Source organism: Equus asinus, chromosome 4 (assembly GCF_041296235.1).
Source record: "Equus asinus isolate D_3611 breed Donkey chromosome 4, EquAss-T2T_v2, whole genome shotgun sequence".
Classification (NCBI taxonomy): domain Eukaryota; kingdom Metazoa; phylum Chordata; class Mammalia; order Perissodactyla; family Equidae; genus Equus; species Equus asinus.
In genome coordinates, this window is record NC_091793.1 from 100,906,502 (window position 1) to 100,922,430 (window position 15,929).

At 40.9% G+C, this 15,929-nt stretch overlaps 1 protein-coding gene across 20 annotated transcripts in view; it reads right to left on the reverse strand.

Annotated features, from left to right (window-relative positions):
- RBMS1 (RNA binding motif single stranded interacting protein 1) overlaps positions 1–15,929 on the reverse strand; it is a 206,781-nt gene that overhangs the window by 15,952 nt on the left and 174,900 nt on the right. For all 20 annotated transcript variants that reach the window (XM_014859998.3, XM_070507950.1, XM_014859988.3 and 17 more), the window contains exons 5-6: positions 14,170–14,327; positions 11,620–11,699 (exon numbers count right to left, since the gene is read on the reverse strand). In XM_014859998.3, the coding sequence (XP_014715484.1) occupies positions 11,620–11,699; positions 14,170–14,327 (238 nt within the window). The remainder of the gene's footprint in view (positions 1–11,619; positions 11,700–14,169; positions 14,328–15,929) is intronic.

Below are 15,929 nucleotides of genomic sequence, written 5' to 3' on the forward strand. Positions count from 1 at the left end.
TCACTTGGAGGAGACATTTTTATCTGGCGGCCTTCTAAAGACTAGCTCCTGGACTGAAATCCAACTTTTTTTTTAACAAAGAGTTTACTTGGCACAGTGAGTAATGCAAACGGACCATCTTCCTTCATGGGCATCACTTCTTCCAGAGAAAGAAGGCAACCAGATTGGGCTGATTCCAGAAGTTCATTACGGGCAGGTGTGAACGAAAGCACTTAGGGAGCAATTCCTGGCGGGTGCCAAAGCTCCACATCTGCAGAAAGGCCAAGTGTTCCTGTATCTGTGGTAAGGTGCTTCCAACACATTTCGTTCATCTCAACTACGCTCTGTCGAAGAAAAAGCAATCTCACGCAACAAAAAACCCTGCTGAAGATGTATAATGATGAGGTAAACGTTAGGTGAGCAATGACATGTTTGCAAATATATCATTTAAACTGAAACAAAGGGAACAGGATATAGTTGCATCTTTCCAAAATGAATTCTATTTACCACATGATTTTGTGCTGTCATTAAGATATTTTTCCCCCTCTACAAGCAAAAAGGTAAGTAGCTAAAACAGTTTTTATCCTGGCAGGTGTCTCATACCTCAGGAAAGCAAACTTCCTATTTTAAAATAAGAATTATAACCAGTAGAAACCACACATTTTTAAAATAGTTGTTGGCCCCTTGTTTCAGGGAAACATTTTTAAAATAGTTGTTTCAGTTCACAGTATTCCATGTGAAGCAACATAAAATTCTAATGGCTTCTTTCTTCTATTAAAATTCCCTTTGGTCTATTTAGTGCTGAAATTTTTATTGAGTACCTACTATGTGCAAGGTACAGTGTTAAGAACTAGGGATACAGTGGTGGATAAAATACGGTCTCCTTTTTTTACAAAATCATTCTGGTTTATTTTTATTTTTTCATTTTCTTTAAGGTATGCTTTTTGGTGAAGAAGAGTGGCCATGAGCTAACATCTGTTGCCAATCTTTCTCTTTTTAATTTTTTTTCTTTTCCCTTTCCAGAGCCCCAGTACATAGTTGTATATCCTAGTTCTAAGCTCTTCTATGCGGGATGCTGCCACAGCATGGCTTGATGAGCAGTGTGTAGGTCTGAACCAGCAAACCCTGAGCTGCTGAAGCAGAGCGCGTGAACTTAACCACTATGCCACCAAGGCTGGCTCCTAAAATAGGCTCTTACCTCATAGGGTTTGCAGTCTAATGGGGACAAGAGTGCACCCAATCTTATGAAAACTCATTTAGCCATTTGTGGGACACAGCACTGTTTTCAGAGATGTTTGTTTTTAATAAAAATGCCACCCAGAAGTGAAATACTTCTGATACAGGAACAGCGTATTTCTCTTACAGCTGCTGCTCTCTATACTTGGATGACATTATGAGAAACAGCTTATCCCTATAAGTTCTTGATTTCTTATTTATTACAAAGATTACGCCATGTGCTCCAGGAAAGCAACTATGTGATGATTTCTTTAAGACATTTATGTTACCATTAAGCTAAGGAAGGGTTAGATGATTTCAGATTTCTGAACAGAAAAACAAACACACACACACACTCAGATCTGTGTCATGGCCCACTTGTTTTTAGTGTGTGCACTCGTTTCAAAATGAGAGACCTTTACTTGACTGGTATATCCTGTGGCTTATTCCAAACCAGGCGATAGTCTCTAGTTTGTGTTTTGGAGCCTAATGCACAGTTTCTGGGTTGAAGATTGGGAAACCCTACATGACGTCACATTGCTCTACAGAACAGACCCTTCAGGTGACCTCCTTGATAGTTTTTTTTTAGAAAGGGGGTATTGAGGAGGACCGACATGCAGAAAAGGAAGGCCACGAATATCAGTAAGATGACTATGATCCACAGGTAAGTTTGGGCAAATTAACTTTAAAAAATTATCCTCTACGTGGTCAATTTTTTCTATTAGTAACTCTTTACCTTATTGTGCAAAACTATTAATTGCAAAGAGTTCTAACAAACGATTTGTGATTTCAGATATATTCCTGTATTAAATGGATACAAAAGTCATATAAAATTACCCCAATCAATTGATTTTGCCAAATATGCAGAGTATTCTAGGCTGAATTTCTCCTTAATTAATAACAAGTCTTTTGGGTTTGTAAAGGGTACACGTGGGATGTCTTGTGAGATCTCTCAGGTTAGATTCTCTTCCTTGTTATTTTCTTGTTCATCAGAATCAACAGGAACACGGACTTCCAAAAGTTTGACCACTGTACTATTACCTCCAGCAGGCAACACCACAAATGCAAACACTGGTCTAATACTTTTTGGTGCCTCTTAGAGCCATCTAAGGCCACTGCATCACTCGATTCTCCAGTGTCCTCAACAGGGCTTTATGGGTGGGATGATGTTTTACAATGCCCGACTTTGAGGCACTAATCATCCCTCCTAAGTGCCAGATGGGTGATGCCCATCATGACTCAATGCACATCTCTACCAAGCAGCTTCCTTACTCATCTTCTGAAGCTCAAACTCTACTGTAATTGAGGCTCAAATGTGGCCTTGATGGCCACACTATAAATCACTTCTAGAATGCCTGCTTTGACTAAGCCCTGTAGATCATGACGTGAGCTCCAGGAGTCCTCCTCACACTTCTAATCAAGTGGCTCAGAAGACTCAGATTTCTCTGTAGCGTGGACCTTTTCTTCACTATGTTCTAACAGCTGGAGAAAATGCTACATCTAAATGTCCATTTTTCTAGTTACACAGTATGTTACCCCAATCAACATTCTGTAAAATGTGAACTACTCTCGACAGAAGCTTTTCCATCACTTGTGGACAACTAGCCCACTCACAACTATAATTAGCTAGCTTTCTGATAATGTTGCCTACTTTCAAAATTCCTCAATTAACAACATGCAAGGAACTACCTGGGGCTCTTCTTTTAAAAATTTCAACCTAAGATTGAATAGATATTATCCATTTTTCTATGTGTACAAGATCGTTTCCTGTTTTAGCCCCCTCTTCATTTCTAACCAAATCCTGCTGTCCTGCTCAACCACAGCCCAGACTTACAGCTGCTCTCCACAGCCCCTGGCCTCCTACGCCTGCGGTTAGGTCCTCGTCTCTCCTCCTTTCCTGACTCTTATATAGTGGTGCCATCTCCCACTTAGCTTTACCTTTCAGTAAAATAACGATTTAACAACATTAAAGTCAGGTTGAATGGAAAAGGAAAATGCAGTACTTCCCCCTATCACTCCAACATCAATATTTTAATATTCTATATTTACTACTTTTCTATATTTATTTTTCATATTTGCAATGATAGGTCCTTTCCTTCTACCATTTACATTGTGCACTTTTCCCCACCTTGTTATAGAATCATTTAAGAAAAAATGGTTACATAATGTTCTATTTGAAAAGGGATCATGTATAGTTTCTTTGTTATTACAACTAACATTGTATGAACATCTATGTGTGTATCTCATTTATCTCTCCAATCCCAGTGCCAAATGCTGTACTGGTGGTCAGATTCTATGGTCAGAACACCGGCTTTAGATTAGTCTCCCCGAGATTGAAATTTGGCTTTGCCAGTTACTAGCTAGTGACTCTGGGTAAGTTACTCAATCTCTCTGGTTTCATAATCTGTGAAATGGGAACAGTAATAGTACTCACTTCAAAGGATCATTATAATTAACATATAAAGTACTTAGAACAGCTCTTATTAACCATTGTTATTACCATGACAACAGAAGGAGCTCAAAATTTTAATTTATGGCTCCTCCTCTTGCCTTTGAATTATTAAGATAAATTCTCAAGAGAGGGACTTCTGGTTCAAAAGTTATAAACATTTTTAGGGACTGGCCTGTTTCCATGGGATTTGATTCTGTGAGATTTAACGAGCTGGTTAGGACAGCTGCCTTGGCTTCACATAAATGTTCAAGTTGTAGTTAAGGCTGAAGTTATTGGCAAATGCCTTTTAGAAAACTGTTTCATAGTAACACCTACATCTTCCACCCAAGATCCTGATGCTTTAATAAAATCTTACTCCATCACTGTTTCTCCCTGACAGAACCTGATAAAGTAAAGGTGTAAAACTAATCTGAGGGCCCTGCTGTAGGCTAGGTATGATTGAGGGTGATAATAATTGTCCAAAGGCAGCCCCATTAAGCCTGGCGTGGCCCTCGGGCATCTTCTGCTAAATTACTGGCACATTTCTAGTTGGGGTCCCTTGACACTTTTTAATGGAGAATGAGTTTGAGTTTTGCATCTGCAAGACAGCCCTCACCCACTGGCCACCCAGGACTGTTCCAACACTTTTGCTTTCATGGCAATGATTTCTCACAGAGTGCAGCCCTTGGAGAGGACATCTCAATATGATGTGCATTTAGACTCTGCTCTCTTGTACATGCTGGGTTGGGGGGACGTCAGCAGACCACAATTCCAAAGGTATGATCCCACTGTCCTAAAGGTACCATGAGCAGTGCACATGACTTCAAGTGTTTCTTTTGTCCTAGAGCTGCCAAAATGTTCTGTTTTTACAGAGTAACAATGCTTAAGACAAATATTCAGGGACCAAAATGGGCAATAAAAACCCTTGAAAGATTTCCAGCCTTTTTACTGGAGTCATAATTTTTCCTCTAAACGTTACCTTTTCTGCCTCCTGGCATAGGACAACGTCCTAATAATACCAACTCTACCCAGGGAGTAAGGAAATGTGGGGAAGAGCAGTTCTGAAGCCCTGCTGGGCACATAACCCAATCTGAAAAGTCAGGGTAACACAGAAAGCAGATGTACAACAAGCCGAGGTCTTTGAATGGAGTCAGCCAGCAGTCACATACGCACCTCGTTGGAGCTCCTCCATGACACAGACGAAGCTCTGGGCGATGTGGCAGAACGATGCCAGCACAGTGCTGAGGATCTAACACATATCCAGTGACTAGACACATTTCTTTTTTTTTTTTTTTTAATTCTCTGTCCTTAGCACACAGGGACTTATTCAGACTCTATTAATGTCATGGAGAGGTCCAGAAAGAGAGATGGGTGATCACATTGCCTCCTGCAGCATTAAACACGTGTGACCTTTATCATGAGGGGTGTGTGTGTCGCCCACAAAGGCAAAAACAGCAGGCGCAGGGCAAGCAGCTCCAGGAGAGTTCCAGCTCACATGCCATGTGCATTAGTCTTCTCAGAGACTGCACTTTCTTCCAGGAAGGTACTGCAGCAGCATTTTTTAGACAAATCCCTGAATCACGACCGCAAGTGACAGTGTTTTTGTCTCAGGCATGTCTCCTAATTTGGACATCAGTTCTACGTAACTAAAACTTCCCATCCCTTGTTTCTAACATTCACAATGTGGGAAACCACCACCATACTATTTCTCCATAATGGAATCTTTATCTAGCAAATATTAAGTAGATATTTTAAACCTCTATGGAATTCACCTAGATCATCTCACAAAGAAGTCATTGGTTCTTTTACCCTGGGTAGGGACCTTCCAAGCAAATCTGACTTACTGCAAACCAGCCAGCACTCAAAACCAATATAGATCCAAATAACAGACAATGCTTCAACATTTACGGGGAACAGTGAGAGACTGGGTAGGGAATGACACAAGGAAAGACCTTAAGAACAATTATTTTTTTCAACACAAACTCTGAAGAGTTTAAAGAAGAATTTGATATAAGAAAAGATAAAGTCTCTCTAAAATATGGTAACATCAGACACAAAAGCATGAGATTTTTAAAAAGCAATTTCAGAAAACAGACTGCATTAAAAATTGTGACGTGGACTTTTATACAACTATAAACATGTACTACATTATGTACCATATTCCAGCCCAGGTTGGAGTCTGTCTGGCGTGGGGGAACCCAGCCACATCACCCTGGTATGAAAAGAGTGTGTTGGCAGGAGGATGGGTGGCATTTGAGAAGCGTCACCTCACGTGCATAGCTGACTTCCTTCTGCTTTTCCAAACAGAGACTTTCTTAAGAGAGTCACGGTTAAGATGAGTTCACTGTCCAGTTTGTTAATTTTCAGAAACAGGCTTTTGAAAACTGTGTTTAACATGGGTTTCTTTTCTGTACTTGGCTCCAATGTCACAGGCAAATTGCCAGTCGTGCAAGAATCTGAGTACTCTGACAGAAACCATCCTGGATAATTCTGCTTATGCCAGCTAAACAACTTGCATCATTAAATAAACCATCCTCTGACTGTATTTATGAAATGTTATGTCTGCCTAGCAATGAGCCTACATTATTTAAACATTAAAGTGGAGGCTCATTCAATTTACCCTTGCCTGACAATATTTTCGTTTTTCATCTGGTTCTGCTGAAAAGAATCATATGCACTCCACGGAGAAACCCATGCTATGGAGTAGTCATTCAAGCTATAGAAGGGAGAGAGCAGCATCTAATAAACAGACTGATAGTCAAAGATAATTCTCCTATTATGTGTACAAAAACAAGGGAAAAAATCCAGAGAAGTTGAAAACTGTTTCAAATTCTGTTGTGGGTTCTCCTATTTACTGGGGACTTGTTCTGGGCAAAAGTTGAGTTCACTGAACAGCATGCTTTCAAGTCCTGCACTGGACAGTTTAAGCTCCTGCCTAAAGAGAGGTGAACCACGCCTACGTGCAAAAGGGTATCCAAAAAGGCCCTCAAAATAGCCATGATTATTGGTAGGAACTCTACATGAAAAATGCTCTTGGAAACCACTTGGTAACTTCTGCTGGTCCAGGGCGATGCACAGGCTTTCTGCGCCTACCACAAGATTAAAAATAAAACACAGCCCCTGTCGCCAAAGATCATTAAATATTAGAAAATGGCATAAAATTAAGTTCTGATTCAGAACAAAGAGAAGAGTCTAACTGCATGGCTGCTCCTTCAACAGCGATGCTCTCAATGTAGAAGGAACCTGTCTGTTTTTTGTGCCCCATTTGACACTTGGCACAACTTGGAAGAAACTATTCTCTACTAGTTGCAAAGATGCAGAAAATCCTACAATCATTTACATGTGGTTTGGAAATCAAGGTCTTTTTGTTTCCTTGAATGGGTATGACCAATAGTCTTCAAACCCACTTCGAAAGAAATAGATGACACAACTATGAAGTCATTTGGCGAAAAAAGCAAACTGTCCAACAACCTCCATGTGTGACACCCTGGATTTCATTCAAGGAACTGGCAGATCTTATCTCAGACTGATACAGCATCAAAACAAACGTGTGCTGGGATGTTTTTCCTTCTTGAACTTTCCTTGTTGCACCCAACAATGAGCTGAGAGAGTAAAGAAGTCACAGGTTGGGGACAGCCCTGTGGTGCAGCGGTTAAGTGCACACATTCCGCTTCAGTGGCCCGGGGTTCGCTGGTTCGGATCCCGGGTGCAGACATGGCACCACTTGGCAAGCCATGCTGTGATAGGCATCCCACATATAAAGTAGAGGAAGATGGGCATGGATGTCAGCTCAGGGCGAGTCTTCCTCAGCAAAAAGAGGAGGATTGGCAGCAGATGTTAGCTCAGGGCTAATCTTCCTCAAAAAAATAAAAAAATAAAAAAAAAAGGTCACAGGTGGGTGGATGAGCAGCCCTTCAAATGGACTAATACTCCAGGGTCCTGACTAGGCAAAAGATGGCACAGGGAAGCGAAGAGGACACCAGACGTCAGCTGTGCACGGGGCTAAATTCCCATGTATGAAATCTCTCCTTTGTCTTTACTTGGTTGGAGGGTAAAAACACTCCCTTTTCTTTTTCTTTCAACTCAAGTGTTGTTGATGGGAAAACAAAACTAACTTAAAAAACAAAGAAGCAGCTCTTTCACAAGGCTGAGTTCCTTGGAGTAGTGTACTTCCAGGTCTTACGTTTTAGGCTCCAATCTCGTGCCTGTAGGCAGTTCAAGATCACATACAGCCATGCCAACCTTATGCTGTCAGGTTTTAGTATTACAAGATGAAGGGTAGTCTGTGGTATTGCACATACTTACAAATAGGTTCTCTATGAAGTGAGACTCAATTGATGCAGAAAATTAAAGTGCTGGGGCCGGCCCCGTGGCTGAGTGGTTAAGTTCACGCGCTCTGCTTTGGCGGCCCGGGGTTTTGCCACTTCGGATCCTGGGCGCAGACATGGCACCGCTCATCAAGCCACACTGAGGCGGCATCCCACATGCCGCAACTAGAAGGACCCACAGCTAAAAATGCACAACTATGTACCAGGGGGCTTTGGGGAGAAAAAGGAAAAAATAAAATCTTTAAAAAAAAAAAAAAAGAAAGAAAATTAAAGTGAATCCCTAGTCATAATCATCAGCCACCCAGTTAAAGCTGGAACCTCGGAGCTATAGAAAAATAAATACTGAACACTAGTTACACATGCACAGCTAGCATATGGGGGAAAAACTGAAATGTCTTCTTGTTTGTGGTCAACTACTAGCATGCTGGCTTATAAACAGGTAGCACTGTCTTGGTGAACAGTGTAGTGAAATTCACATAAAATCAACAAACATTTACTCTTGCTTAGTACGGTTTGAGTACTGTGCTGGGCACGAAAACAGTATGATGAGAAAACAGTTCCTGCCTTCGAGGAGCTTACAGTTTAGTGGACTGACAAGTAAACACATTAAATGCTGTGACACAGATGGGTGTCCTCAGGGTGCTGTGCAAACTGAAGGTAACCCAACTGGATCAGAGGAGGCCCTTGCAGGGGGAGGCAAGCCTTGAACAGAGTCTTGCAAGGTGAGGAGGCCACCCAGGTTAAAGAGAACTGGAGAGATCCAAGAAACTGGAAACCATGTGAGAGAAAGCAGAGAGAAATGAAGCAGTGTGTGTGCGGAATACCATTTGTAGCTTAGCACTGGAGGAAGATAAAGAGTAAGGCAAGGAACAGAAGGAGACAGGACTGAAGAAGTGGGCAAGAGTCCTGTCACCTCCAGCCTTCAATGTCATTCTAGGTCCCGGGTCTTCTCTTCTGGGGGAAGATGAATTTGTTAGCAGTAAAGTGACACAGAGGCCCACATTTTATCTAAATCTCTTTGGCTGCAGTCAGGGACAATATCCGAGAAAGGAAAGACTAGAGACAGGGCTGGCAATGAGGAGGCCACTATAATGGCCTAGGTGAGAGATAAGGGGTTAAACTAGGCCATGGTAGGAGGGCTGGAGGAGAGAGGAGAGATTCTAGAAATAACTGGGAAGAGAAATACAAGGACTTGAATGACTATGTGTGAGTGATGACGGACGGAGGGGGAGAGGGGAGCCCAGGATGATTCAGTCCTAGGGTCCCAGCTTGGGTACCCTGGGTGGATACTGGTTATACTAACCAAGATAAGGAAAATAGGAAGAGGAGCAGGATTAGATGGGAAGGGGAACCAGTTGAGTTTTGGAGTAGATGAATGTAAGGTGACTGAGGCCAGGCAACCTGAAACTCAGGGGAAAAGCTGGGAAGAGAGAGAAATGTTTGAGAGCTGTCTGAGTTAAGTAATAGTTGAAATATTGAGAGTGAATGAAATCAATCATGAGCCAAAAATGGAATTCAGGGAAACAATAATAATTAAAGAGCAGATAGAAGAAACAAGCCCACAAAAAAGTAATTAATACAAGATGGGAAGAAAATAGAGAAAGAGGTGAAACAGAGACGAGGACACATTTCAAGCCTGAGTGAGAGACAAGCAATGCCACATACAGCAGGCAGACAGAGCATAAAAAAGACAGGAAAGTCTCCAAATTTGATAATCAGAAGGTAAGTGTTAAGGGTTGAATTGTATCTCTCACACACACACACAGTGACCCTATTTAGAGACAGGGTCTTTAAAGTTAAAATGAAGTCATTAGGGTGGGCCCTAATACAAGGACTGGTGTCCTTATAAAAAGGGGACATTTGGACAGAGAGAGAAACACACAGAGGAAAGATAATGTGAAGTTACAGGGAGAAGACAGCCATCTAAAAGCCAAGAAGGGGGACCTAGAACAGATTCTCCTTCACAGCCCTCAGACGGAGCCAATCCTGCTGACATCTTAATCTTGGACTTCTAGCCTTCAGAATGATGACACGACACATTCTATTGTTGAAGCCACCTAGTTTGTGGTGTTTTGTCACAGCAGCCCTAGCAGACTCATACAGTGAATTCACCACGAGGACTTTCAGTTGCACCCTAGCAGAAGAAGTCAGATTAGAGAGAGCCAACGTGTGAATGGGCACTGAGGAAGTGGAGACTACACTTTTAAAAGATTTACGTGAGGAGCTAAAGAGTGCTTAATTTAATTTAGTGTCAAGATCACAGAGACCTGAATAATCTCAAACACAAATGGATAGATTTTTTTACAAAATTATATATTACAATTTATTGGCATAATGTTGTTCATAGTTTTGTTCACATATTCTGTGATTTTAAGAATGTCTATTGTAGTTACGTTCACAATTTTTGTTCCTAGTGTTGTTTATGCATTTTCTCCCATTTATCTATCAATTAATCTTGCCAGAGATCTGTTATTAGTTGAAAATAAAGGTTTTTGGTTTTGTTGAAAAAAAAAAATAAAAGCAAAAGACATTGAAATTATAGGAGAGGGAGGGAATAAGTGGCAGAGCAAGGTTCCAGTGGGGTGGGATCAAGAGCCTGGCTTTGAACCCCTTGTCCTGGAGACTTCTGGGAAGGAGAGAAGCAAGAACGGGTGTGGGTGTAGGTCTCCTTGCTGGAAGGAAGCAGGAAGTTGACGATGGCGTGTTCATTTGGTGATCTCAATTTTATTCATCAAGTAGGAAGTGAAGTCATCTGCTTAGAGTCGGGAGTCAGGGATGAGGGAGGGGACTGAGCAGGATGGTGAAAACTGACAAGAATTATGCTAGGGAAGGGTGAGAAAGCTGAGTGAGGATCAGTGATACTGAGGGTCTGGTCAAGCTGGAGACAGCCTTTACCTGCCTGGATGTAACAGGAGCAGTGAGGGTGGACGGCTGTAGGATTAATCCAGGTTCAGGGTTCTGCTAGGCAGGTGTGACCAAAGGATAGAGTACAAGGAAACTGAGTATGCTGCTAAATAAATGGTTTTAGTGGGAAAAATGGAGACCAGATTTGGTAGGGATAGGAAAGAGGTAAAGAAGGACCAATGAAGAGTAAAAATGGAAGGATCCCTTTGTATTTCACATCAGGTTTTGTAGGAGTTAGAGCGAGTGTGAGGGTGGAACGAGAAGCTCCTGAAGTGCAGTGTTCTTGGTCTTGACAACACAAGGCAGAACAACGGGAGGAAGTGGACAGAAAGGCCGTAGGAGGTGAGGCCCAGGCATTCTAAGGAGGGAGGGGTAGCACTTGTTGAAATCTTCCAGAACAAAGGCAGGAGCTGTGGTGGAAAGTACCACAGTCCCCAACGGATGTGACTGAAGGACAGAAGATTTATTGAGGATGGTGATAAGGTGGCTTAGAGGATGGCTTAAGCATCCAAGTAGAGGTTTCTGAACGCTTTACAAGTCAGACAGCTCTGCACCATGGGTCTGCTTCCACTCATATTTAAACACCCAATGTTTGGGGAGAGGTGAGTTTTTGAGTCTTTAAGTCTTATTTGGAGATGCAAAGAAAAAATTTTAAAGAGCTAACTGAAGGGTTTTTATTCTTGACCTAAGAATCATCAAGTGCTAAAATTATATTCACCATATATAAAAGACTACTGATAAAATTTTAGACAAACAACATACCAGAAACTCCGGGTGGTGTCTTAATGAATTTTCCATTAAAATGACCAATAACAGCTTCACACTTTTCTGTTGATTCCATCCTATTTAAAAAAAACAGAAGACAAATATTTAGAGATGTCTCAGTTTTCATCTTATTCTGTGCAATGTGAACACATTCTTATAGGCTTACTGGATACAAATGAAATCTATCAAAAATGTGAATAAGGAAAAGTAGGTTTATCCTATCTTTTATCTTATTGTTGTTTGTGTACTTCTTTGGTAAAATGAAAATTGATAACCACAGAGTACATTCTGAATCAAAAAAGAAATAGATTATATTGAAGTGTTCACTATTGAGCATATCAAATGTACAATTTTTTTTCTACTTGTTGGAAAATGGACAGTCAATAAGCAATAGCTTTGTTAGTCATGGTATTGAATTAAAAACAAAAATACCAGTTTAAAATACTCAGGATTTACTGCTGGTAGACTACTGGTCATTGAAAGATGGTCTTTCCTTTCACATATTCACAAAATGACAGGGTCAAAAGTCATGATAAGAACTAGTGCGAATCAGAGTGTGCCTTATATGTGTTTCACATTTAAAATTGAATTAGTGAAGTTAACTATTTACCTTCTTTGTCATCTTGGCTTTGGAGGAGTAATTAAAGGAAAAAGCCTAACTCTACAGCTCATTCTACATCTGCAGGAGGCTAAAAACATTCGAGAAACATTTCAGGGGAATTAAATTATTTTGACTTCTTTTTCTTTTTTTTTTAACAATTTTTTTTTTTATTTTTGAGGAAGATTAGCCCTGAGCTAACATCTGCCGCCAATCCTCCTCTTTTTTTTTCTGAGGAAGACTGGCCCTGAGCTAACATCCGTGCCCATCTTCCTCTACTTTATGTGGACGCCTGCCACAGCATGGCTTCACAAGTGGTGCGTAGGTCTGAACCTGGGATCTGAATTGGTGAATCCCAGGCCGCCAAAGCAGAAATGTGTGAACTTAACGGTGGCACCACCGGGCCGACCCCAACTTATTTTTCTTTAATGGAAGAAATATTCCATAATCCAATCAAATGTGCTACACTCCTGGACTACCCAGAGACTTACATCTTGGTTTCAACGGGTAGTGATAGTGTTAAAAAGCAACTGAATTTAACTGGGTTCTGACTTTGGACGTAGAACTGAAACTACTTGATCTGCTTTCAGAAGAACACCCACAGAGGTGACAATTTTTAGGTGACCATCTTTTCATTGTTTCATCTGGATCCTTTGTTTTTTGGAGGAAGATTAGCCCTGAGCTAACATCTGTCACAAATCCTCCTCTTTCTGCTGAGGAAGAGTGACCCTGAGCTAACATCTGTGCCCATCTTCCCCCACTTTGTATATGGGATGCCTGCCACAGCATGGCTTGATGAGCAGTGCATGGGTTCACACCCAGGATCCAAACTGGCGGACCCTGGGCCACCAAAGTGTGCAGAACGTGAACTTAACCGCGATGCCACCAGGCGAGCCCCTCATCTTGATCCTTTCAACTAATGAAGTATACTCTGGAGACGCTAGCCTTGGTGACTTTCTACCTGTAGAATATTTTAGTTAATTATAAAATTATCTTGCTAACAGAAAGAACTAAAAGCCAGAAGAATGAGTACCAGACCTTGCTTCATTAGTTGGCAGTCTGGTGACAGTGGAAAAGTCCCATCTTTGCCTCAATTTTCTTCTATGTAAACAGTGAACAAAGCTTGCTTTGTTATCTCATAGGTCTGTGTTTGATGTGATTGTCATCAAATAGGATAACGTAAAAAGGTCAGCAATTTTTCCTTCAAAATCAAAGTCAATACTTTACATATCTGTTACTGCACAGTATTAATAGGTTCTTAAATAATGTAAAATCAGTTTTTGTGCATGGGTTTTTGGATTAGAACTATGTCAAAAATCAAAGCTCCTTCTGTGTAAGATTTTTCCTTTAGAAACCAAATTGCTCATTACACTGGAGTATCCTTTCTGGGGAGAAAGGGATAAAAATAAGACGGAAGGAGTGAGGGCACTTCCGATATCTGTAACTTTTGACTTCTTAAAAAAAGAATCTGAAACAAAATTATAAAATGCTACAATCAGTATAGCAACTGGTGGTTAGATGGGCGTCTTCCTTTCCGGATGTTTGAAATAATCTCATTCATTGACTTTATCAATGATGATTCAAACTCCCATCTAATGCCAAAAAAAATACCAATCTATTTAGGAACCTGAGATCTTTATTTTTAAGAAGTTATAGGCATCCTGATCTAATTAATCAAAATATTAGGGACACACACTTTCAGAATTATCGCTCATCTGATATTTCCTTGCCCTGAGTCACCAAATATTTAGTGTCCTCAGGTTCAAGAATCCTAATGAACTTCTAAAAGATTTGGAAAAATGCAAACCAGTATTTACACATTTAAATTCGTGGTGTAACTGACTCCCATAACCCTGCTTAAATTCTCTCTTCTTGCTCAATTTTTATTTTCCAGGAAACTGAGCAGAGCTGTTGTTGTTGACATAGTAAAGACAGTGCAGCATGCTTACCTAGCAAAGCCAACACCACGACTTGTACCACTGGAATCACGTAGTATCCTCGTAGAAATAACTTGTCCAAATGGTTTGAGCATATTTTCAAGTTCTTGCTCATCCATGGACAACGGCAAATTAGAAATATACAGGTTGGTAGGATCTTGTTCCTGTTGCTAAAACAGAACAGAGAATTGTTCACTAATTCCCCATAGAAGATGAGATATTTGTGTCAACACATCTACTTTTACTTAGCCACTGTCTTTGCTCAGGTCCTTTCAGTAATCCCTAGCAAGATCATGGGAACTACAGAACGCCCAAGTCACCCTGGACACTTGAAAAGAGTGTCTGAAGCCTGGACAATCTGTGCAGGTCAGACTTGTCCCACTGAGCCATTCTTAGCAGATTTGGAAGTGGAACTGCTGGCAGGCACTGCTGAGTTGAAGAGGATGCCTTCATGGAACCACAACTCTCAGCTGTTTGCAGCGTTCCCAAAAATAACCCTCTCCTCCACAGTCCATCTCAGGCACAATATTGCGCAGAAGGCTATTACTGCTGATAACTCAATCCAGAAAAACACAACAGATTCCAGGCCAACCCATCTAAAGTCCAGGGGAGCTTTGCCCAAATTCCCCTCCTCTGCTCCATGGCAAGGTCCTGACTATTTCTGACTTGGGATCACCAATAGGAAAAGGAGAGCTCCTAAATTAACAAAAACAAGAACACTCAAAGCCATATAAAATGATAAACTCAAGGCAGAGAAAATTTTAGAATCTGGGTAAAGCTGAACTCTAGATGGGGGAGGGAGTTTTGCTAAATTCTTGCTACTCAAACAGCGATCCAGGGGCCAGCAGTGATGGAACCACCTGAAAGCCAATTAGGAATGCAGAAGCCCAGGCCCCATGCAAGACCTACAGCACTAGAAGCTGCGTTTTACCAAGATTTCCAGGTGATTCATATGCATATGAAAGTTCGAGAAGCAATAATCAGATCATTTGTTACTCATCTTTCCTTTGCCGAGATAGAATCAGCTGACACCAAAGATATGCAACTGTATTTTCTGAGAACCAGTAACTGCTATATATATTTATTAAGAGTATGGTGTTAAATCATCAGGGAAAAAGCTTATATGACAAATGGAATATTTTCTGACCAAGTCAAAATTCACCTCTGCAATTGTGAGATTAGGATGGTCAATTAATTTTACAGCAGGCTTTCCTTTGATCTTATTAACCAATTGGATCTTTACATATTGAATTATGCAAGCTTCTAAGTTTTCTTTAATAAGCACTATTAGTAAAGTCATTAATTGATGTTTTAGCCTTAGGCAGCAGGAGAGGATACTCATTATATTTTAGATTTTCAAAATGCACAGTACTTTTTAAAAATATATGTGAAGCATACACATGTTCGAATTGTACAAAGTCTCTACTTCCAAGTGTGTCCAGGCATTAATTAAACCTGAAATGAAACCTGCCCTTTCATAAAATCTCCAAGTAAAAGTGAACACTGATCTTTTGTGCTATACTTATGGGCAAGATTTAAACTAACAATCTGGTATCCGAGGGAATGGCAAATACCCTAGTATTCCCAAGAATTAAAGTTACCGAAGACTGAGAAATTCTGGGCAAAAAGCACCATCGCTATGGCTTCCTGGTTCCGACAGAAGGCGGCAGCATGTCACCAGGCCAGTCCCAAAGGTATGGAGCAGAGGCTCCCAGCCTGGGTGACTCAAATTCTCGGGGGTGTGTCGGTGTGGGTGGGTCCACAGAAAAAAT